We start from the raw sequence: 25085 nt of genomic DNA on the forward strand, positions 1-25085 counted from the left end.
ATAGTAAAAAGCTTTAATAATAGACTGCATGTGTTTTTATAGGCAACCAATTAGCAGATTAATGAACCATTTAACTTTCTTTACTTAAAACCAATATCCCAGATGAAAACCAAATGCATCCTCTTATACTGACCAAATAACTAAGTACAAATGAAGTCAATGGTGAAACCCATTAGCATGCTGCGTTGTTTGTCAATAAAAGAAGCCCTCCCCCGCCCCGAGCCCTGGCCCCTGGCCCACATAGATAAATGATTGTGCACTGCGTGATGATACCATTCAGTGAGAACTTTGGTTCATGCAGTCGGCTGCCACAGAGGTGGCACTCAAAACCTGCAGCCCCGGCACCCAAAGTCAGGCGGTGGCGGTGCTCAGGGCATCAGCCGTGCTCCTTCCACAACACCAGGTGAATACTGTGGTCAGGCATGCTGGTAGCAAAGACCAAGCCCGTGTCATTGTGCCCATCCAGTCCATTCAGCCAGGACGCTTCGCCTGCCAGGAAGCTTGAGCCTCGCTTTGATTTCCTGTACTCTGGAAGAGGCCAGCGGCTAATCAGGGTTTCTGTCCTCAAGTCCATGATGTACAGGTAGCGGTTGTCAAACAGCAGGGCAAAGACATCTCCAAAGCCAAGCAAGGCCAAGTTTGCTATCTCAGGAGTCTTGATGACCCTACAAGGATGAGAGTTCAGAAACATGAGCCAGAAGGTAACTTTGCTTCTGTTTCAGTTAATGTAATCTTTTCTGTAAACATTTAAAACCAATACAAATGGAAACTTACATGTTATAAAGTACTGTTACTTGAATAAGAAACTATTAAAATAAGTAAAAATGAAAACCTATAAAATGTTCAAGCAAATTTAGAGTTAAATGGAAGGTTCTGATGAAAGGGAAATATGAGACCAAAAAGTTCAGTCTACCAAAAAATGTGGAGGAGGAGGAGAAGGGTCCTTCGTAATGATGTGTCATCACAGGCATCTAAGGACAAAGGCAGTGTCAGATGTACATTTACAAATGCATGAATGTCCATCCAGGTTGAAAAGACTCTTCCAGATGATCTCAGTTAACAGTCTCATTTCTAACATGCGAAAACTGAAGTCCAACCAGGGTAAGTACTTAAAGTATTCACAACTATTCAGTTATCAGTTAGACTAGAATGTTAAGATTCAACTCTTACCACCAGGTAAAAAGATGTATTCATCGACTCTTAGAATACTGTCTTAGGGGAACCTCCTAGAGGCTAAAACAAAAACTAAAAACCAAGAGACACGAGCGCTACTACTGTATTAAACACGTAACATTTCTAAAAATAGTAGAAGCGGGCCTCCCCGGTGGCGCAGCGGTTGAGCGCTGGGTTGCGAGGCTGCCCAGAGCCTCTGCAGCACTGGTTCGATTCCCGGCTGCTCCCTGGCCACCGGGGGAGGGTCCCACATGGCAGACCTCTCCTGCTGCCCACTGCTCCCCTCAGCAGTGTGCTTCGGTCCTCTGCCTGCTCTGCTCCCCGCTCTGGCTCTGGTGAATTCTCTCACTCTCCTGCGCTTCTGACTGTACCCAGTGCTTGTATAAATAAATAAATAAATAAATTATATATATATATATATATATATATATATAAAAAAAGTGCCTGGATATTTGTAAAAAAAAAAATAATAATAAAAATAAAAATAAATAAAAATAGTAGAAGTTGAAGATAATAAAAGTTTCACAAATAACTCAGAAACATTTATTAATAACAGATTTGTAATTTTGGTTTGCATTTCCCTGATTACAAGTGATGCTGAACATTTTTTCATGCCTGTTGGCCATTAGCATTTCCTTTTTGGAGAAGTTCCTTTTTAGCTCTTCTGCCCATTTTTTGACTGGATTATTTACTTTGTTTTTGTTGAGACTCTTTAGCTCTTTGTAGATTTTTGTGATCAGTCCTTTATCATTAGTGTTGTGTGCAAAAATTTTCTCCCAGTCAGTGGGGTGTCTGTTTATTTTGGTTACTGTCTCTTTTGCTGTACAGAAGCTCTTTAATTTGATGTAGTCCCAGCTGTTTATCTTTGCCTTTACTATCACTGCTTTGGGTGATGAGTCTTTAAAGATGTTGCTGAGGTGTATGTCATGTAGTATTTCACCTATATTTCCTTCTATATATTTTATGGTTCACTAGTAATCAGGGAAAATGCAAATCAAAACTACAATGAGATATCATCTTACACCAGTGAGAATGGCACATATGAAAAAGCTAGCAACAATAAATGTTGGCGAGAATGTGGAGAAAAAGGAACTCTCCTGCACTGCTGGTAGGAGTGCAAACTGGTCCAACCACTATGGAAAGCTGTGTGGAGATTCCTCAATCTGCTAAAGATGGAGCTTCCATATGATCCAGAAATTCCACTCCTAGGTATTTAACCAAAGGTCACACAATCATTAATTCAAAAGGGCACCTTAATTAACACAAAAGTGCTATGTTTATAGCAGCACTATTTACAATAGCTAAGCTATGGAAACAACCCAAATGCCCAAAAATAGATGACTGGATCAAGAAGATGTGGTACATATACACCATGGAATATTACTCAGCAATCAAAAAAGATAAACTCATGCCATTTGCAGCAACATGGATGGAGCTGGAAGGGATCATGCTCAGTGAAATAAGCCAGAAAGAAAATACCAGATGGTCTCACTCATAGCAGGAATTCAGAAAACCTAAATAAGGGACCAGGGAAAAGACTAATTGTAATAAGTAAAAATCAAAATCAAGAAGCAACTATAAACCAGAGACACACTATAGGGGGCTGGGGAGAAGAGAGTAGAATCAAAACAAGGGAAGTGGGAATTGTATGGGGACTATAACCAAGATGAAAATGCATACATTGTGCAAAAATGAAAAATGATGTTAAAAAAAATATAAAATTAAAAAAAAAATAGATTTGTAAGAAGTTGCTGGCAAAGATTGGGGGAACTGGAGATGCAGCCTTAAACTTCTCAGGTAGGCAGTTCCCAGAACATCACAGTGGCATAGAAAGGAAGACTTAACTAAATAAATAGTAAGAATGAAAAGAATTTCATTAATGTCATCTGCATAATGAGGAAATGTGACAGGAAAATTTGATGTCCTCTTTGAAGACACTAGGAAAAAAGCTACGAGACCAGGAGTACACAAATCCTGCTCTGTGACAAAATGGTTGGGCTCCTTGGGAGGAGAGTTTGGCCTTAGTGTTAACAAGGCAAAATCTACCAACCAGTGTATGTCCCAGAGGTCAAGCAGAACAGCAGGGCCTGCTAACTAAAGCAAGTAAATAGCTGAAGGGTACCAGCTGACGGGGTGGGGGAGAAAAAGAATTGACAAAGATGCGGACACTATATATGATCATCAAAGCGTGTGTGAGAGGACACATTACAAGCACTAGAGAGAGAACTGGGGTCAAAGGGAATAGTTATGCAGAAGCAGGTTTTAGTCTGACATTCCAAGGGATGGGGTTTCAGCAGTAAAAAACTGCTCCTCACACTTACCTTGTGCAGAGCTGAACTTTTAAGTCAGACCTGTTGTTCTACGCAACCAGCAGCTCAAGCCAGGAAACACTTCAATCACCCTACTCTCCTTCCTCAAGCCATTCATTCAGCCACCAAGATAGGCTGATTTTCCCTCCTAAATTCTTCTTACTTAGTCACTACTGATTGCCACTGCTCTGATCCAAGACATCACCTTTGCCTGCACTACTGTGAACAGTTTTGAACCGGTATACTTGTATCTACTCTTTAAATTAGTTAGTCTCACCCTAAAATCTGATCCTGTTACCACTTTCAAGCCCTTCAATCGCTCTCTACTGTACTCATATCACATGTCCAGTCACACTGGTCTTCTCTCAGCTCCTTCAGTCTCGGGGCTTTTGATCATTTGTCTTAGTCTACGTTGCTCCTCACTGTACAACCACCCCTGGCACTCAAAGTACCCCAAACTATGTTGTTCTTTTCCCAACCATTAAAAAAGGTTTCTAGTAGGTTGTTTATTATCAATCTTCCCTCCTGCTAGTCAGTAATTCTGTGAGTTTGGCATGTATTTCTGCTGGTTCGCAGTGTACAGCATGATGCCTAACATGAGGGAGAGGCTCAGTAAATATCTGCTAATGAATAAAACAGTAATGTAAATAAAAATTCCTACATAAGGGACTCAAAGGAAACTGGGTGAAATAGCAAGATCATCTAGTGAGTTCTCTATCATTAATGGAAAGCAGGAAATAACCAAAATCTTAGAAACCTGGATGGCTAGAGAAGAGGACTTATGCCTGGTGAAGATGTGCTGATTCCAAAGATTGAATATATTGCAGATAGAACACAGATCTTGACAGATTCACAGACCCCTTTAACTTTGATTACTTTAGAACTGTAAACAGTCAGCCTTGCTGTGCAGCCTGGGCCCTGATCCCAAATACTCCTGTCCGAGATCATGTAGCTTAGGAGATTACAGAGTATCTTAGATTTACTGAGCAACATGCTGTCATTTGTGCTTTGCTTATTTTCAATTAGCTTCAAAGCTTCAGTGGCCCTAACCGGTCCTAGCAACTGAGATCACAGAATATGTACTATAGTTTCAAAAGAGGCTAGTATATTTGTGTTTGGGAGGGAAAAGCAAGAGATAAAATAGCTCTCTGTCAAAGGAAAAATCTGAACTCAGCACTTCTTAGCAGCAAGTACCCCTGGTTTAGTGCCTAAAATTAAGTATCTAAACACCAAAACCTAATAAAACTTTCATTTGGGACTCTGGGGTTTTTTCTTAAGTTCCTGAATTCTGGAGTTTTTTCCTAAGTTCCTTCTCTGTGACTTGCTGGTACCTTAAGCATATGCCCGTGGGATGATCCACTCACGAAGGGAAGGTGGGAAGGTGAGGAGAGAGGAAGGAAGGGAGTAAGAGAAGGAGGGAGACTAGAGCTGTGGGATGCTGAACCAAGACCCCGCCACTTCCTTGACTTCACTTTCCCAACAGATAAAACGGAGATCTTGAACGAATGTTTTCTAGGATCTGTTAAGTCTTGTTCAGAGTAAAATTATCAATCATTTCTAGAAATGAATGGACAATCTCTCCTAAGTGGCCAAATCTACAGATAAAATTAGGCATGATGACAGGTCACATCTGTCCTGAAACAATGTGGCTTGTGTTTGCTGAAGTCAGACACAAAATGAAGAAAATTCGAAAGATCACAGGCTTTACACTCCAGAGGCGTTCTGATTCTGGACGCATGTGCTGTAAAATCTGTGTAAACTACTTTCTAGAAGTGATAGTTCAGTAATCCAACTGGTTAGTAAGTATAGGTCTGACTCCAGGAAGATATAAATGGGGTTGTAACCTATGACCAAAGAGAGAGGGCCCATTAATGTCCAGTTAGTCTGATCAGCTCCCATACAAGTTAATCTCCAGTAGTCATGCATAAAAACAATGAAGAAAAGGTTCAAGTTTCTGTTCTCTCCTCAACTAACATTTCCTGAACCAGGGGTGGAGTACTAATACCGTTACTATTAATAAATGTTTCTCAAAAAATACAGTGGGGGGAAATTTATAGATCGCTCAGGTCCTATGCTAGGTCTCATTACTTTTTATTTAATTTTCATTTTACAGGAGACACAGAGAAGTTAAGAAACTTGCATAAAATCACACAGCTCAGAAGAGATGGTGCCAGTTCTCAAACCAAGGTTAATCACCAAAGTGAGTTATTGGCTTCCATTATCTAACACTATGCTACTAGATACTGCCACTCTCCAAAAGGGGTTGATGGTATGCACTGAATCACAAAACTATTTATCCACAGACCTCTTCTTATTTCTTTGAGAGAAGCCTTGCAAAGCTGTATTTTTCTCTGAGTACCTGTCTTTTTACTAGTCAAAAGAAGGCAACTCAGCCCTCAATGAATAATTTCAATTGACTAGAAGAACTTAAAATATCAGAAGCAGAGATCTTAAAGATCTTCTCCTCTAAGCCCATCACTGTCCAGAAAAGCATGTTAAATCCTGAAAGGGGCAGTGACTCATCAAGTAAAGGGAGAGATCAGAACCTAGATCTTCTGTCTCCTAAGTTCTAGTATACAACTCTAATTTACTGTCTCTAAAACATTTCTGTGTGAGATTTTCACAATATGTAATCCTGTTTATTAATGATGTAGGAAACATTTCCCAAAAGCAAATTATCTAAATATTTAGTCTTGCCTTTACTATTAAACTTCAACAGACTTAAAAGGTAAAGGCCTGAGGAATCATTACCTGAGAATATCATAACTGGCAAAGTCCCACTGATAGAGACCCAGTGCTGAACTACAGACGATGTATTTGCCATCAAAATGAAGTCTTGGCTGCAGGCAGATACTTCTATCCTCAGAAACAGACAATGTCTTTAAACACTTGCAGTTGATTTCTCTCCCAATTGGCCAAATCTACAGATATAAGAAAATTAGGAATTAGTTTTAGTTCTTATTCTAAAACAATGTGGTTTGTGTTTGGTGAAATCAAACTCAAAGTGAAGAAAACCAGAAAGATCACAGGCTTTACACTCCAGAACTTGGGTTCAAGTTCTGATTCTGAGTGTGCGTGCTGTGTAATCTTGTGTAAACTGCTTAACTTCCTTGAATTTCAGACCCTGCAATAAAGATAGTAATACCTACCACACGGTTTAGAAGATGCAGTAAGACTGCACATGAGAGCGCTCTGTAAACCTTTTACAAATTGTTTTTATAACAAGTAAATGTTTATGTTTTCATGGTTTAAATCCACAAATTAGGAAGGGAAGGAGATATGTATCTTAAGAAAACATAGGAATGCATGAAAGATAGATTTCTGTGGATTTTTTTTATCTTCTTTATAAATCAGGGGGTAAGAAACTCCCAGAATGAAACACAACAAATTCTCTTTATAATGGGTTTAAGATCCCTTAGGCTCAGACATTACTGGCTCCCTTGAAATAATCAAGTTTATCTATACTGTTTGAGTTATCTTGTATTTGTCAGTTTTTCATTGACGAGACAAATTAACAAGAAAAACCTCACCTTGATCTCATATTTGTCTGCACTTAAGAGGATGTAGTCACCAGGGCTGTGCAAAAGAGACTTGACTTTGCACTTCTGCAAAACCACCTAGGAATATAAATATCCATGTTACAGAAAGATCCTTTTAGTGCTGTTCCTACATTGCTTTATTGTTTAAATTAAAATATGAAAAAGAACTGGAAATGATATAGTATGCTAAAATAGTTATGCTATAACTATGATCAAATTAATCTCTACTAATAGGTTTACTATAACCACATTCTCTAAATTATCAGCAGGGATCTAAGTGTCTCATGCTGGCAGCACTTCATCATAGTGAGTCTGGAAGGAAACATTAGGACTGGTTTTTAAAATTATAAAATATGTCTTTATAGGAAATGTGAGGAACAGAAAAGAAAAAGATCCACAAACACAGTAGTGGAGCAAATAAACAGTTCCTCAGCTCTCAGTGTCAGGTAGAAATGACCCCAATTTTCGCACGCCTGCACGTGCATTATAAAGGAAATGCGACTTTAGAATTATCTGCTAGATTTGGATTTTGCAACCTTGGGCAAGACCATCTAACCTGATTCTGTTTCCTCATCTTTAAATAGCGAATGAGGCACCTGTTACCTCACATAACAGCAGTGAAAATGCAAGTGTTAATAATAATGGTAATAAGCAAGTTTCCATTAGCACTGTTGTAAACATTATGTTTTAGTTATCTTTGTAATAAACCAGCATAAAAAGTGAGAGGGAGGCCAGGCTCACTCATTCAGATGCCTGAGTTGCAACCTGCTACTGTCAGGCATGTTGCTGGGTGTTGTCCCATCACCTCATTTAATATTTACAGGGACATTTAGCAGATGAGGAAACTCAGGCCCTAAAGGGAGGAGGAATCACTTGTACAAGACACAACAATCAATGTCCTGGCCCCAAGTCCACTTTTTGACACAACATGAAATTTTCTTATACAATTTTTCTATTTTGATACTAAATACTCAACAGGCACAATACAGAATTTTTAAACACTGTGGTCAAACACATACAACATAAAATGGACTCTCTTAATCATTTTTAAATGTACAATGCAGTAGTATTATTGATCTCACAGACGGCTCCCCTTTTTTACTCTGCCTATTTTAGAAAGACACAATCACCCACACAACCTAAAACCCGCTAGTTATCTATGATTCTTCTTCTTAGTTCCCCAAGAGACAGCAAGTTCAGACGTGCCCTTCACTTTCTTTATTGCCAACAAAGTCTAAGCCATCTTTTGCTTAGACCACTGCAAAAGCCTCCATACCCACACTATATCCATTTGTCCATTTTTCACTCAGCAATTACTTTCTAAAGACATAAATTATATAAGACCCTCGCTCAAAACTTGTCAATTTTTTCTACTACACTTATGATACCCAAAATCCTTCAGGTGGCCTAGAAAAGTGCACTAGCTGCTACCTTTCCCATACCTCCTTTAGCTCTTGCCCAGCTCCAATGTCTTGTTCCCAGGTCACCTGTTGTTCTAGGCTCCTTCCTGCTCCAGGACCTGTGCATATACTGCACCCTCTGAAACATTCCACTTTATACAGTCACCTCCAATTTCTCCTCTACATTTTGTTTGTTCTCAGAAAGCTTTTTTTCCTGAATGAATCAGACACCTTCTTGAACTTTCTCATGGGACACTGATAACTATTTTCCCATGGGACTAACATAACAGTCAGGCCTGGGTCTGTCCTGCTCACTCCTGTATCCTCAATCTCTTACAAAATGTCATGGTTAGCTCAAGAAAACTACTTCTACATGGCATCTCCCTTATTAATACTGCATTTGAGCCTCACAGCAATCTTTTGAAAACTAGAAAATATCGTAATATTCTTTACAAGATCTTGTATATTTTCCTTTGTTCTACCTTTCATAAACATTAGTTTCTTTTTAAAAATGAAATTGCCTTTTTTTTTAAAAAAAAAAAGATTTATTTATTTATTTATTTATTATTTATACAAGCACTGGGTACACTCAGAAGCGCGGGAGGGTGAATTCACCAGAGCCAGAGCAGGGAGCAGAGCAGGTAGAAGGACCGAAGTACACTGCTGAGGGGAGCAGGGGGAGGCAGGAGAGATCTGCGCGCCATGTGGGACCCTCCTCCGGTGGCCGGGGAGCAGCCGGGGATTGAACCGGCGCTGCAGAGGCTGCGGGCAGCTTCGCAACCCAGCGCTCAACCACTGTGCCACCGGGGAAGCCCTGAAAATTGCTTTTCTGATTAAAAAAGAACTGTTTTCCCCAAAGAGAAAAATTGCCCCACAATTCTACAAGAAATGTTCAACACTTTAGTACATACATACATTCAGACATGAGTACCATACTCGACATAGTTTATTGTATGTAACCTTTTAATTTGCACCCTGCACCCACCTAATGCATCTTTCCATGTCCGTAAGTCACACACTGCTAAACTACTTACCGAGTATCTTTGACATGCTGGTGACCTGCACACCATAATGCTTTATGGTGGCACTATGTTCTAGCTTATGGCTCACCTACCACTTATAGGGCAGCATCAACCATCTTCCACCACCTTCCCACCTTCTAATCCACCCCACCCCCACCCAAAGTCTGCCATGGAGAAGTTTCTTTTGGTAAGTCTTCCTACCTTGGTGACCCATTCCGTGTGCCCGGTGAGCGTGTTGAGGCACGTCCCAGCAGATAAAGCCCACACTTTCACAGTGAAGTCTGCAGAGCCACTCACCAAGATATCCAGTTCATCGTTGTAGTCAACGCTAAACACTAGTGTATATAACATACACACAGTTAAAACATGTCTCTAAGGGTCTTCTACAACAGTTTAATAATTTTTATTATCCTAAGCTGCCCAATCCTATTGTGTAATTGCTCAATTGGAGCGACACTAAGAGTGGGGCTCCTCAACTAGCAATTTTATGATTAAAAAATACTCATTTCATAATTTTAGTTATTATTCTATCTCTTGTACCTGTACTAGTTTAAGAGTGAGACAAAACTTGTGTTGGAGAGAATGGCAGCATAAGGCTGCCTGCCTCATGCTACACACAACTTATCTAACTAATGCAGGAGAAACAACATAGGTGGCCCTTCTCAGATTTACACTGAGACAAAACATCAGGACTATAAACTGCAAAACAGTGCCCATATTCAAGAAAAGCCAGTGTAATGAAGAAAAACAAAATGAAAACAAGGATCTCAAAGGTCAGACCAAAGCAATTCACTCATAACAGTGTGTGTTTCTTTACCCACGAGCACCTAACAGTGCCTGAGTATAGCAAGTACTAAAAAAAAATGTCTGCCAAGCTCTAAAGGAACTGGGGCCCAGAAATGAAGATACTGGTTTTCTCTTTAAAGAATCTGGTCTAAGTGATGGGTGCACCAGGAAGTAAAAAAACAAAAACAAAAGTATACCCCTTCCTAGGGAAATACCAAGGAGAATGACTGACAAGGGGTATCAGGGAGGACTTCAGTGAAGAGGTGGTTTTGGAGATGGGCCCTGAAGGTTGAGTAGAGTTCATCAAGAAAAGACAGTATTGCAGATAGAGGGAATGAGCAGCAAAGGCATGAAATTAGGCAAAGTCACAGCAATGTCCAGGGAACAATCAGGAGAAAACTTTTTAAAGCAGGGCTCTCCAAGTTGATTATATATAAAATCATCTGGAAGTCAGGGTACATCCTGACACAGTGGAATATTATACTCTGTTTAATATTATAAGTCTCATGCTAAATTATGTATCCTCCAATATTAATTTCTACAAGCTAATGGTAGCAGATAGCAGACTGAAGAAAAATGTATAGGATGACAAACAAAACGGAAATAAAACAACTGTTCTTAGCAATTAAACAGCAAGATTTGCTTCACAGACTTACTGGGCAACGAACTCAGGACATAAGGATAAAAAAGGATTCTGATCCTTCTGGAGCTTAAAGCTTGGTGGGGGAAACGACACTGTCATATTTACTTGTATAATGAGTATTATGATGGAAATACAGGTTACTGGAAAACTTACAGCAGAGGGACTCAACCTGTTTAGGGAGTCCAGGAAGGTTGCTCATCATATATGATGCTTAAAAGCACAGTCTGATTCTCAGTAGCTAACACAGTGGGGAAGGAGGGAGCTGCTGGGCAAGAGGCAAGGACACAGTCCAACATGATTTCTGCACAAAACTTCAAAACACAACACAGCAAAAGCAGCAGCTCAGGTCTCAAGGATACATTCAAAGTAAGACTGTTGTAAAATTATAGGGAAATAGGTATCGTTTTTTTTTATCTTATCTCCAGGCAGTGACTTGTTTTGTCATTCAAGCTCTAATATGATATCATCTGTATAGATCGCACAATCTTGGAACCACTGTCACTCCAAAGGATTTTCATTACTGTTTCTGCAATAAAGTGAACTGAGTTTATAAGTACAGGACTTACTCAGTTTGGAGGAATGGAATCTGATAAAAGCACAGGGAACATTAGTAACAGTCTGACAGGATACAAATGAAATAGAAGCAAAGGAGATCTGCCCCCTCACAGCTTAAGGGTACACAGAAGAGTTTTTAAATGGGTCAAGGAAAAACAAAATTAGGGAAAAATTCCCAAATAATAACTTTAGAATAAAGACACCAACTAAGTGACTGAGAAGGGGAAAGGCAGGGTAAACTAAAAGAAACAAAACAAAACAAACAAGGAATCACATTCATGGTTCAAGACTTTAAGAGGTTAAAGCAACTGTTGAAACCCTTGAAAGAGAGCAACCCACCCGCCCCCGTGTGCCCCCTGAAGTGTTGGGTCCTGGCTCCGGAACTCCATTCCCAGCAGGCCACAGTGTTGTCAAAGGAGCCTGTCACAAGCTTCTGCTCATCAAATTTCACCGCTGCACAAGTGTGGGTCTGGATGCCATAAACGCACTGCCCTGTGCTCACATCCCACAGTTTTGCAGACAAATCATCTGACCCTTCAAGGGAAAAAACAGGGAGGTTAATAACAGCATGGGACTGAACCCAAGATTTTTGGTTTAGTCTTTTCCCCTTAATTTTCCAGGCTACAGAAGTTTATATTAAAGCATTCCCTGGTGCTTTCACTTACAAAATTTCATAAATCTTTGCCTATCATGAGTTCTCTGATTTGAGCTTGATATGATAGATATTACCTATGGCCACATGGATACACTTGCATTCTGGTCCATTACCCAGCAAACCTGAGCAACTAAAGAATACTGACTAATAAAGCTGTCTGCTGGAATACACAGGTCAAAGATAAGCCTCAGGTCATGGGTTAACTTCTACAACGGCTGACTGGTTTCTTGAGCTATCTTGAAATTTGTGAGAGAATATCAAAGAAAACAGGGATAAATTATTCCCAAACAGTCACAAGAACTCAATAAAGAGCATGTGAGTCTCTTGTGATTCTGAAAAGATTTTATTTCTGCTGGTGATGAAAAAATATGTTTATTGTAATTCAGGACTTTGCATTAATCACAAATAAAATTGCAATGATTAACTCACGTCTAATAACTTACCTTGACAAAAATAATAATAAGGAAAGGAAAAGACATTTTGAGGACACAATGCTAGGAAAATACCAGATGGCTAGTTTTCAAAAAGCTGAAATGACTAAATAAAACCAGCTATAATTCTACCTTTACTGGTTGCTCAAGAGTCACTCTTTAAGACAATGGAAAAACAGTTATTATGTGTTAAGAGTTAGAGCATGAATTTCAACCTGGGCAAACCACACTAGAGCATACTAAAGTAAGAGTATACTTGTCACTTTACTAAGTAGGAACTCAGTGTCTCTTTCTATAGAATGAGGAGTGGGACTTGGCTGGTGGTTTCACGGGCAGTGAGGCATCAGAATTTCCTGGGGACATTTACCAAAACACACATGCAAAGTCCTGCCTGCTGAGATTCTAATTCAGAATATGGGAGGTGGGGTCCACACATAACAGAGTTTGCCAGTTAATTCCAATGCACAGGCAGTATTTTCAGGATAGACTAGAATACTGCTATCCAACAGAAATACAATGCAAACCACTTATGTAATTAAAATTTTTGTAATATATACTTCAAGAAGTAAAAAGAGGGCCTCCCTGGAGGTGCAGGGGTTAAAGTTTCAGCACTATCAAGCTATCACCAGCTACTGTAACGTGAGTTCGATCTCCAGCCAGAGAGCTACCCACATGGTGCAAAAGACCTCTCCTGTCTGGCCCACTGCTCCCCTCAGCAGTATATTTCAGTATATTCACTCTGTTTCTGGTGAATCCCTCACTCCCCGCACCTCTGGCCTACACCCAGTTCTTGTATGCATAAATAAATAAAAATAAATCTTTAAAAAAAAAAGTAAAATGAAAATTTAATATATTTTATTTAAGTCAATATCAAAAATTTTCTCAAAATTACTAATGAAATATTTAATCTCCTAAATCTCTGAAATCCAGTGATTATTTACATTCCTCTTATCAACTTGGATAGTCACATCTCAATTGCTCAAAAGCCATATGTGGCTCCTATTATAGACAGCACAGGTCCAGAGAGTACTCTCAACCTAGGCATTTTGTGATTTTATTTCTAAGGAACTAAAGCAGAAAAAGAAATCATTTTAGGTCCTAACTGACTGGTTCTGAAAGTGTTCATCTGGGGTCTCGCTCCTCCTTCCTATACTTATAGAACTTCTGTGTAAGGCAGGCCTCCTGCTCTTGGCTGCCAAGTCTAACTGGGAAGACAGAAGAGCTAAAAAGTAACAGTAATTTGCACAGTAAGTAGTTGTCCAAACTAACTAAACTAGTCTATGTAGGAAAACACTGGGCCATTCAGTTTTATACCCTAAAGAAACATGAGAAAACAATCAGTTTGAGTTCCATTTTATAGTTGACTGACTGTTCAGCCTTTAGGAGCCATTATTCTCTGCTGCTTTTTGGCTTTATGTCCACCTTCCCTGCAGACTCCTATTTGCTGCACTAACTAGCCTAAAGAGGCCATTAGTGACACAGCCTAGGATAGAAGAGAGGTGACTCAAAAAATGTACACTATTATTTTTCATTATGTGAAAGAAAAAAAGTCTCAATTCAGAAAATAGGGTGAGAACGATACTTGAACAAAAAAAACTAGTCATGGGTATGTAATTAAGGTAAACAGAAAAACAAGCTGTAACCCAAATGGAGTGACTATCTTAGGATAAGCTTAAATATTTAACTGGTAGAATCAGATCTCAGCTCTCAACGGCTCTGTGAGGCATTTAACTCTGCACACCAGTGCCTCTTCAAGACAGGCAATTCTCATTGCCCTTAAAACTGCCCTCATCTAGGTTTCCTTGCCTCTTTTCTTCCTCTAAAAACACTCTTCAAGAGTCCAACCTAGGCTCTATTCTTTTTCCTCTCTACATCACCCTTTAAAATTTAACTTAGTTAAATTTAATTTAGTTTAAAATTTAACTGCTACAGTCACAGCTGTGATGTGACTAACTCCTGAATCGTTCTCTCTAGTCCTGAGCGCTCTCCAAAAGCTCTGATCCCTCTGCATTCCCTGATATTTATGAGAATCTCCAGACACATCCAGCTGAATTCAGTACAATCTCAAATTGTACTTCATCTACCTCTCAATTTAATCCCTTCATTTTCTATTTTTGTTACCAGTACTACAATCTTCCCAGGCATACACACAACTAGGAATCTCAGCCAATTTTTAAAAGCTCCCTTTTCCATAACACACACTCAATCACCTACCAAATCCTATCAATTCTATTACAATGGCTGCCTTCCATTCAAGTGCTCCTTTAGCCTAAATCTAGACCTATTTACTTTCACCTAAATTGCTACAGGCTAATACTTTAATTTGGAAGTTCTGGATTTGTCTGTGTCAGAGGGCCTCAATAGTAGCATTATCTCCTAAGGGAGTATTTTAAAAGTTTGTAGGGGTGGTTTCAGTTGTCATAATGATTGCGCGTGGGGTACATTACTGGCATCTACTTGGCAGAAGCCAGGAATCCTAGACATTTCTGCAATGTTTAAGAAAGTACACAGAAGAACTGCCTTGCATTTTGCATAACATTTTTGCAAGTTCTGCCAGATATTCCTAAGTGAAAAACTTATTCTTAGTTATCTGAGCCTAAAGCCTGTTTTACAAAGCATATTTGCAGTTTCTATTTTGAATTTTCTGAGTATAACTACCAGGTAAATTGGGGAAAGCATGCTTTGTGGGAAACATTAAAGAGTTTTCTTCACCATCTGAGATCATGTCACTGACAGTATCTGTGAAACAAACATAACATTCTGCACTTGGAGCTGTCATGCTCAAGATGACAATACACAGGTATGAACATCTGGTTACTGTCTTCTAGCACAGCAATGCTTGAGTACTATATGCTTAATGTGAAACAGTTCTCTTGTTTCTCTTCTGGCTCAGTGTTCTGGCATTATATTGATTTTAAAAATATGTATAATAAGCTATTTCTAGGAATTTTATTTCAAAGTAAGAGAATACTGTTACCATGTCCTATTAAAAAAAAAAAAAAGAGAGAGAACCTGGATCTAGCACAAATAAGAAACACTGCTGCTCTATTTGAAGCAGAAAGCTCTGATCCTGGTCGCTGTTTTGCTCAGAAATCTTTCAAAAGTTTTTTCTTACTTTCCTATAAAAAAAAACTGTCCAGATTCATGGTCCAGTATTTCAGGCCTCACAATACACCCCAAGCCTATTTCTTTAGAGCATATACTAAGAGTCTCTTGAGTCCCTACTGATATCGTAAGAGTACAACTAAGGTCAGTTTGAATTTTTTTTCCTGCCCACATACTCCAGGCTTAGCTCTTTCCATACCTTTGCTAATGCTGAGCTTCCCTACTGGATAGTTCTTACTCTGTATCTCATCTCTCTAAAATCTACCCACTCTTCAAGACTTAACATGAACACTGCTCAATTAACCCAAATAAAAATCGCTCCTTCCTTTGAACAATTACATGTTCTTTTTTCTCATGTAATTCGAGATCACTTGAGAATACCTTAAAAAAAAAGCTCATTTTTCTTAAATATAAGCCAGAGGTCACAATATGACACTTTGCAGTTTATATAGTATACAACTACAATACATTAAAAATTTTGAATCCTACTTAAAAAAAAAAAAATCAGGGTATTCTATAGAGCTCTAGATTTGGAGCTTCTCTTAAAAAGCCAGATCTGACAACTCTGAGCCTGAACCCCATAATGCAATAATTCACTATACTGCAGCAGCAGCTACTCTCTCTAGAAGGCAAGAGTTTTCCAACTAGCTAAGAGTCCAGAGGGAGATTTACATAATCAAATTACTTTCCCAATCCCAGTGTGTGTGACTGTTGTGGAAAGAAGTGTTTTAATTCATCCATGAATGCCCTACCATTTGTCATTCTCATAGTAGGCATTTAATAAATAAATGTCTACTGAACCGCACAAAGTACAATAGTTTCCTTGTTAGCATTTCAGAAATAAGCAGAAGGATAGCTACGGTTCTCTGTACTGTGCTAATTTTTAGCATTAGCCATCAACCTTTTTGGTGATATTTTGGTGATATTATTGCATTGTCTGCTCAGGGGTTAAGTAAGAGTCACTGTACACATTTATTGCCAAATTCACCATAGTGAAAACAGAAGCTTTTAAGTAACAAGACAACAGAAATACATGTTTAATTCTATAACAAGTACTTCTCTCACTAATAACAATTCTAAGGAAGCTTGTACTAGAAAATTAAACTAACACTCTGAATCATTTTCAGTAGACAGAGCACAATTTTCAATATGCAAACGTGATGAATTCAATGGGGGAGGGGGGAGAATAACAGAGCATACAGGCCTACCCAGAGAATCTTAAAATGCAACATTGAATCCACAGTTATGTAGATACTAACTTTCCAGGTAGTTAGAGAGTTCAATGAACATCCCATTCACTTCTTCTCCAAGTAATGAATACGTATTACTGTATATTGAAAGTGAAGTTTGATGAGAAGTTTATTTTTTATTTAATTTTTTAGAAAAATTTATTTATTCATGCATACAAGAACAGGGGTACAGGTCAGATGTGCAGGAGGGTGAGAAAATTCACCAGAGACAGCACGGGGAACAGAACAGGCAGACTGACTGAAATACACTGCTGAGGGGAGCAGCAGCAGGTGAGACAGGAGAGGTCTGCTGCACCATGTGAGTATCTCCAAGGCTGGCCGGCCAGGATTGAACCCACACTGCAGAGGCTGCAGACAGCTTCACAGCACTGCGCAAAACCACCTGCGCCACGAGGGAGGTCCGAGAGAAATTTTTTAAAAGTTAGAAGTGGTTCTGAAAATGAGTCAACTGCCAGTGTTTACTTAAGTGTGAATGAGCACCAAACTCAAAGGCATGTTAATCTTTAAAAAACTCCTTTTAAAAAAGCTGCTGACTTCGAGGCAGGAGGACATGGAAAAGTCATTAGCACATGGGGAAAGTACCTCAAGGTATAAAAGAAGAGATGTTGTTCCAGTAATCAGTAATGAAAGCATGGAATAACATCAAATGACAAAACCATGAAATGCCTTAAATTTAATGTTTATAAAGAGTCTAGCATTTCAGAGAACATATAATCAGAAGAGAAAATGTACATCCGCAATGAATAAAGACACATAATTTTAAAACGATCTTGAGAAATCATGTATCTCTCAAGCACTAAAATTATTAAAATTGAGTTTGGTGAGATTCTGAGGGAGAAGCAGGTAGTTTAAGACATTGATGGATGTGGCATCAATTCAATTCAATCTATCTGGGGAAAAAAACACTAAAAGGAACTATAAAATAATTCACACTTCTGGATCAGGTGATTCTACTTTGAGATTTTTGCCCCAAATAATTAATTCAAGGGAAAAAAAATGCAAGTAAAAATATTCATAAAAATACAAACAACCCGAGCACGCAATAATATGGCTAAATAATGATGAATTTACAAAAAGTAACAGCATGTACTATAAAAAAATGACATGTATGTAGTTTAGGTAATCCTCCAATGTTTACTACAAATTATACTGGATGAAGAAAGAACAGCAAGTATCCTATACACTCTGTACATAATGGAAGTGAACTGGCATTGGAGTCATTGATTAGAACTGCTCAGAGGTGGTCTGAACATTGCCTAAGAATTCTCTACAATGTCTGCAAAAATATATTGCCAAAATGTAGGAACTAATTACAATAATATGTGGAAACACATGCTTACACACATTAACACACTATAATTGGATAATACATACAATTCTCAATCTTAATGATTATTAGATTTGTTACACAAAATTACTTAATTCTCTAGTTTTAAAATATCCAATCATCATCACTTTTTTTTTTTTAAAATAGAGGCATGCTTTATTTATTTATTTATTTATTTGTTTGTTTTGTTTATACAAGCACTGGGTACAGTCAGAAGCGCGGGAGGGTGAGAGAATTCACCAGAGCCAGAGCGGGGAGCAGAGCAGGCAGAAGGACCCAAGTACACTGCTGAGGGGAGCAGCGGGCTGCGCGCCATGTGGGACCCTCCTCCAGTGGCCGGGGAGCAGCCGGGGATTGAACCGGCGCCGCAGAGGCCGCGGGCAGCTTTGCAACCCAGCGCTCTACCGCTGCACCACAGGGGAGGCCCAAATCATCATCATTCTTATGGCCAAACTCTAACTAACTTCTAATTTCTCTTAAAATCCTAAGTTTTTAGAGCACAAAATACCTCCCTTCCCAAATTTTACAAAGAAACACAGAGAGGTTAAGTAATTTCTCAAAACTGATCTACTATACCAATTTTTCAGTTGTTTTTTTTTTTCTAACCAAAAATCATTGTAGCTAGGAAGAAAAAAAAAATCACCCAGCATGGAGGATTGTATGTGGATGAAAAGCACAGAAAAAAAAGTTCTGAGTTATAATGTTTAAAAGAAATGTCTATGGCTTTCTTCACATTAAATTTTACAAAAATGATTGTCTTCTCTAGAGGAAATAAGATAAAGGGGGGAAAACGACTCAAGGCTGGGGGGAGGAAATGCAATTACCAATATCTCAAGTAATTAAAACTTGCCATTCTCCAGCCTGAACAGTTTGTTCTCTTTTTAAGATAATACCATATGAAATGCAAAAATCAAGAAAAGCGAGTTCCAGAATCTCTTACCTGTACAGAGAAGTCCATCTTTGTAGTAAAGTGCATACACTCTGGCACTGTGTCCAATTAATGATGAGGTCTCAAAGGCTTCATGGTCCTCCAGTTGCTTCATTCTCAAAATAGCCTTCAAATAAACCTTCTTCCAGTGCAAAGCGTCCTGATCAGAATCATCTATCTGCCAGCCCAAATTTTTACATGCAGTCTGCCACACCTCTGTACAGGCACTTATCACCTTATTCCACTGTTTAGAGACGAGGCAGCATGTGAGTAAAGTCTGAGGATCGAGCCATTTTAACAAATAAAAACTGAGCTCCAGGGGAAGGAGTTTGAGGAAGTCCCGCTTGAGGAGAGTCTCCAGGTTATTGGAGAGATGCCTGAGCTGGACTGCCCCACTCAGGCTAATCAGGTGATCCAGAGTTTCATTTTTCTGCAAGTCCGTCAGAGAAAGAAATGTAACAGAAATGTTATCAAGCCATGTCTCAAAGTCCTTTCTCTCCATAAGGTTATGGAAAAATTTACCTGTGGCACATCAAAATATTGTATTAGTTCTGCTCAAAAAGACCGTTCAAACAAGACTGCTAATAAACGAAGTATTAAAAATTAGTGTAAAATACTTGGCATTGCAATTTTACACTTAGTTACAACATTACAACTTTACAGTTAACACAGTGTATGTATCTGAAAATTTCCATGCACACAAAAGAAAATACATTTGAGAAAACATACTCTAACAAATCATGATCTCGGAAACATAAGTTACTGAAACTTATGTTGGTATGTGTGACTTGCTTCTTTAGCAGTCTAGCACATGCTCCATGCATCTTTACAGTAAAACATAAACAAAGTATTCACTCACTCATTATGGAACAGTGTACGCTATATATTATAACCCTCAGCCCCATCAAAACCATCATAACAGAATTTCCTTAATACACTCCATTTGGGCACTAAAATCACAAAAGCACCAGGATGTGACAACCAGAAAGCAAGTCTCTGGAGCAGTAACCTGAGACATCATGGTTACTTGGTTAGTTATCATGCTAGGCACAATGTGACCTGTTACCAAACCACATTAACTGACTACTGGCTTTTCAACAGAGGTTCAGGCCAACAGATTTGGGGAAGAAAAATAGGCAGACGTAAAAAGTTATGTAGCTTAGGTATTCTGGTTCTCCAATTCCTTTATGGAACTGTCTGTTATTATATGAATTACCAAAGGCCTTATTTGGCCTTACAGGCTGTTATTATAAGCCTCATATAAGCTGAAGATTAACTCTTAACCATGTGTCCCAGACAGCCATGAGAGTCCTGGAAGCCTGCATAAATAAGACAAATTAGTATTCCTGATGCTTACAAAACTCCAAAACCAACCAAAGAACCATATATCATCTTTTCCACTTTGCAGGTGTGCAGTTACAGTTCAGAGAAGGCAAGTGAGTTGCCTACAGTCAACAATGCAGCAGAATGGATTGGAGGTCAGCGCTCTCCAGATCCGTACTCTCCAACCACACTGAACTGTCTCCCCTGAAGCCAGCTACGACCAGGAGAGTCACACCCTGGTGATAAGATCTGGGGGCACTATGCCTATAGGATTACGCTCCTTTCCCCATCACAAGAATGACAAATTGCTTTAGGGCTAACTAGGGAAAAAATGTGCACAAATCTAACATTGCATACTGTCAACTCAGTTAATAATGAGGATTAAATTAATGAAAAATAAACAAAAAATAAAGCAAATACTTTATTTTTCCCAGGACTGGGTATAAGTTGACAAATGTTAGTGCTGGGTGACAGATACATACTGGTTTATTATTCTCTTTATAGTCATATGTTTACACATTTCATGATTAAGAAAAAAAAATTCCTCTGACCTGGTAACTCAGTTTCTCACAAATTATCATAGAGATTATGATTTTTTTCCTCCAAAATAATGTGGAGGAAAATAAATTCCTTTCATATATGTCATACACATCAGGTCTACACAAAAAGTCAGATCTTACATTCCAACTCTGTTAATGTAAGGTAAGGAAAAATTATTTTCATTCATTTCCCAAGATCGAATTTGGGAATGTTACTGAACAAAAAGCAGTAAAAGTAACCTAATCTTTTCTAATCACATCACTGACTGTCTAACAGTTTTGGTTTTTGGAACAGTGAATGGACTTTAAAAATAATACTCTTGAGGGTCTCCCTGGTGGCAACAGGGGTTAAAGACACAGCACTATCAAGCTACAGCTAGCCACTGTAACATGAGTTTGATCCCCCACCAGGGAGCTAGCCCACATGGTGCAGCAGATCTCTCTTGTCTCCCCGCTGCTCCCCTCAGCAGTGTATTTCAGTAGATCTGCCTGTTCTGTTCCCTACTCTGTCGCTGGTGAATCACCCCCACCTTGGCCCACACCCCAGTTCTTGTGTGCATAAATAAATAAATAAAAATAAAAAAATAATACCCTTGAAGCCTCCAGTTTGTGCTAGGTTGAATTTATTAAAGATTTAGCTGGTTGCCAAAATAATCAGTTCACCAAACATTTTGTCAACTTAATTCAAGTTAACAAATCTTCCCTTTTCTCTGACTCCTAACCATCCTCTACATATGACATTCTGCCATATTTTTACTTTTAAAGAGTTTACTCACCAGATAACAACCCTTTTCCCTGGTCAGTCACACAATGTCACAACTGCTAAATAATTAACACTGCCCAATTAAAAACATACTCCAAAACATCTACCCAGGAATCATTTTTACAGTGAAATGAGTGGGGAGAGAGGCTTCCTCCCAAGCCTCCCGCTCCCCATACCCTCACACAGAGTATGTCACACATCTGTTGCTGAAATGCTTACATTTAGGTAAGCTGAACCATTACTTAAATGGCTACAAAGCAAATTTATACTGCCCATGAAAAATTATCAGGTTTCCACGATTCATAAATAACTAAGAGAAATCCTACAACATGCCAAATTAATGTGCCCTTGACACCACAGAAGATTATAACACAAACCTTCCAAGAAACATCTTTTTTTTTTTAAAAAAAAAAAGTCATTTTTGATATTTAGACTCCTAAGTCCTGCAGGATTTTGTTCCCCAAACTGAACTCCTTATGAGGCTGTTTTCCAGTTATTCATCTCTGATTGTCATGATATAGGAAACTTTTAAAAATAAAGCAGAACCCATTAACTCAGCTGAAAGCACTATTAAAAAAAACACCAGTCTTTACTTTTCTAAAAAAAACCCCAACAAACTTTGGAGGAAACTTCCGTAAGATCACAGGTCTAATCTGGACTTTTTTAGCCTTTAGGAGTATCACATACAGGCAGCACAAGGCCCCAAGGGGAAAATTTCAGGAAGTAGGATTTCAATTCAGCTAAGGAGGAGATTTTATTTATTTTTATTTTTTTAAAGTCCTCTCAGTTATTTTTATTTTTATTTTTTTCGGTGGGACCCTCGCCGGCAGCCGGGGAATGAACCGGCACTGCGGAGGCTGCAGGCAGCCTCTCAGCCCAGCGCTCAAATGCTGCGCCATCAGGGGAGGCCCAGGAGGAGCTTTTAAATCAGAGCTTTCCAATAATGGAACAGCCACTTTCAGAGTAGTCAGATTCCCATTACTGGGAACAGTCAAGGGCAGCTGAATACAGAGGCAGAACAAAGTAAATGATAATGCTTTGGAGTCAATCAAATCTTTCACCAATTCAGCCACTTCCTATGTGATCAAGGCCATGTTCAATTAACTTTTAAGCTTCAGTTCCGTCATCTGTAAAATAGAAGCTATCTCTCACCTTGAGGGTAGTGAAAATCAGAAATGTAGCACAGAGCATAGTCTAGGGTAACTCATATGGTATTTTTTGTTAGTTTTGTTACTAGGAATACCTAGCAGAAAAGTTTTTACTGGCACTTGGCTGGAAAGGATATGACCACAACATCCCTTCCAGCTCTATGATATTATTACAAAGTTTCTCTTAAAATGGCTTAAAATATCTGGAAGACTTAAGCCTTCAAAATTACTAGTTTAATTTTTTAATTAAGGGCAGTTATTTTCCTGAAGCAGTAACTTCCCATTCGCGCATTTTTCTCTGCACCCTCACTCCTATGTCTTACCCTTTTTGCCCCACTTCAAACCAAACATACTTGCCCTCCTGCCTTCAATATTAACAATCACACAAATGAGCAAATGGGTAGTGTAATGAAGACCCTTTAACTGGGAGATGAGAGACCTGAGTTTGGTCTCTGGTTCTATCATTAACTCCCTATGTTCCCTTAGGCAACTCCCATTTGGGGCTGGTTTTAAAGACGAAGGTACTATACTTCACGAACATTTCCTCCCTGATTTTCACCATCTCATGGAAGATATCAGTATTACTGCCCTTAACTAACAAACCACTAAATTTACCACCCAAGAGGTACAGTGACTGACCAAGGGTCCCACACGAAGTAGCAGGCTCAACATGTTGCCAAGTCCCCAGTCACCTCAAGCAAAACTAAACCCATAACCCCAGGTCTTGTTAAAGACAGGACAATTCTGGATAAAACATAATGAATTTTCCTCTCCTCCACCAAGACCTGTCCTAATCAAGAGTGAAAGCTTACATTTTCATTCTCATTCTGTCTCTCTCTCTCTCAAACTTACATATGCATATAGCATCTTTTGAAGTAACACTGGTTGCCTCCAGAGAAAACTGGAGCGCTAAGGAATAGTGGAAGGGCTCCTTTTTAAATTTAAAACCACGTACATATACTATCTATTTTTTAAACGACTTTAATTTTAAGATGGGTAAAAACAGCTTTGAAAGCATACAAATGATGCTTATAAAATACCGGTTCCGCACCTCCACCTGTTACTGTGATTCTGGGCAAATAACTTCACCTATCTCAAGGCCAGTTTCCTTGTAAGACGTAACCACGACCAGCATTACCGCAAAGGTTTTCGTTTGGATTAAATAAGATAACGCACGTCAGCGTTTAGTTCAGTACCAGGCACACTGTAAGCCTACAAAAATGCCAGGTATCATCATCATTTCGTACTAATACTGTTATCTGTATTTTAAGCAGTACCCCACTTACACACCTGTTTCCATAGCATACCCACAATTATGGGGCAGCCCCTCATGTTAACACAGCGCTCTGCACTTCATAAACCACTCTCCACGCTACCTCATCTTTCAGACTCATGGCAGCCGAGACATCATTGTTTTCTCATTTCGCAGCTAAGGAAACTGAGGCACTAGAAGGAAGTTACTAAGACTCCATTTTTCCATCTCTAAAACCAACTCCAGATCCCTTGAACCCGTTCGTCGCTCTCAGGTACCCTGCTCCCGGAGCCGTGTTCCGCGCGGCACTGACCTGAGCGAGCGCCCCGGGGCCCGGGACCTCGCGCCGGGCTCACACCGACTAGGCGCGCTCGGGCCGCCAGAGCTTCGCAGCGGCCGGGTCCGCTCCGTAGCCATGGCGCCTGCAGAGACAGAAAGACGAACAGCCGGAGAGGAGACAGGTCAGCCAAGGCGCCGGTGCACGAGAACCCGCTCCCCAGCCCCACCCCGCTTCATCTACAGACCTGGACCAGCGGCCGCCGCTCCCGGTCCGCAAGCTCACCGGGGAGCGGCTTCCGGCGCTGCCTGCGTCATCTCCGCGCGTCCACCCGCCCGCGGCGCCCAGCGGACGCGGCTGCACTTCCGGCCCCCGCCTGGAGGGGAAGCGGCGGGCGGGGGAGCGCGCGCGGCGGCGCATGCCCAGTGCGGTGCTCGCGCCCTCAGTTTGGTGGCAGCCGCAGCGCGCGTGGGATAAAGGCGCTCCTCCAGTATGATCTTGCCTCAGCTCTGCAGGACTTTCTCTTACTGTCCTCACTTTACCGAGGAGGGGGAAGAGAAGAGGCTTGCACAATCGCAGGATCGTCGCTGCCTAGGCCAGAGAGGCGAAGCGCTGAACAAAGCGCGGGGCGCAAGGCGCGGAGCTGGCGAGGGCCCCCGG

General features: G+C 39.9%; 1 protein-coding gene across 2 annotated transcripts; it reads right to left on the bottom strand.

Annotated features, from left to right (window-relative positions):
- On the bottom strand, positions 1 to 24725 carry FBXW2 (F-box and WD repeat domain containing 2). 2 transcript variants are annotated; one of them, XM_037492496.1, is made up of 8 exons: positions 24673 to 24725; positions 24462 to 24570; positions 19136 to 19645; positions 11767 to 11961; positions 9645 to 9778; positions 7013 to 7099; positions 6234 to 6403; positions 1 to 665 (listed from the first exon to the last, which is right to left on the bottom strand). In XM_037492496.1, the coding sequence occupies exons 3-8, from the start codon at positions 19623 to 19625 to the stop codon at positions 377 to 379; spliced, it is 1365 nt and encodes a 454-aa protein (XP_037348393.1). In that variant the 5' UTR covers positions 19626 to 19645; positions 24462 to 24570; positions 24673 to 24725; the 3' UTR covers positions 1 to 376. The 2 variants fall into 2 exon arrangements, with proteins under 2 accessions (XP_037348393.1, XP_037348394.1); XM_037492497.2 differs by lacking the exon at positions 24673 to 24725 and having other exon boundaries at positions 19136 to 19553; positions 24462 to 24565.
- Positions 24726 to 25085: the final 360 nt, after the last annotated feature.

This window comes from Talpa occidentalis, unplaced genomic scaffold, assembly GCF_014898055.3.
Source record: "Talpa occidentalis isolate TD23 unplaced genomic scaffold, MPIMG_talOcc4v2.1 talOcc4.7, whole genome shotgun sequence".
Classification (NCBI taxonomy): Eukaryota; Metazoa; Chordata; class Mammalia; order Eulipotyphla; family Talpidae; genus Talpa; species Talpa occidentalis.

Bases quoted from the DNA above. Each gene is read 5' to 3' on its own strand.
- FBXW2 (XM_037492496.1), bottom strand. From the start codon at position 19,625: ATGGAGAGAAAGGACTTTGAGACATGGCTTGATAACATTTCTGTTACA. The intron at 7,100-9,644 runs GTAGGAAGACTT...TTATATTCCTAG, and splicing joins ACACGGAATGGGTCACCAAG to GTGGTTTTGCAGAAGTGCAA. The intron at 666-6,233 runs GTAATGATTCCT...TCATCCTTGTAG, and splicing joins GCCAGTTATGATATTCTCAG to GGTCATCAAGACTCCTGAGA.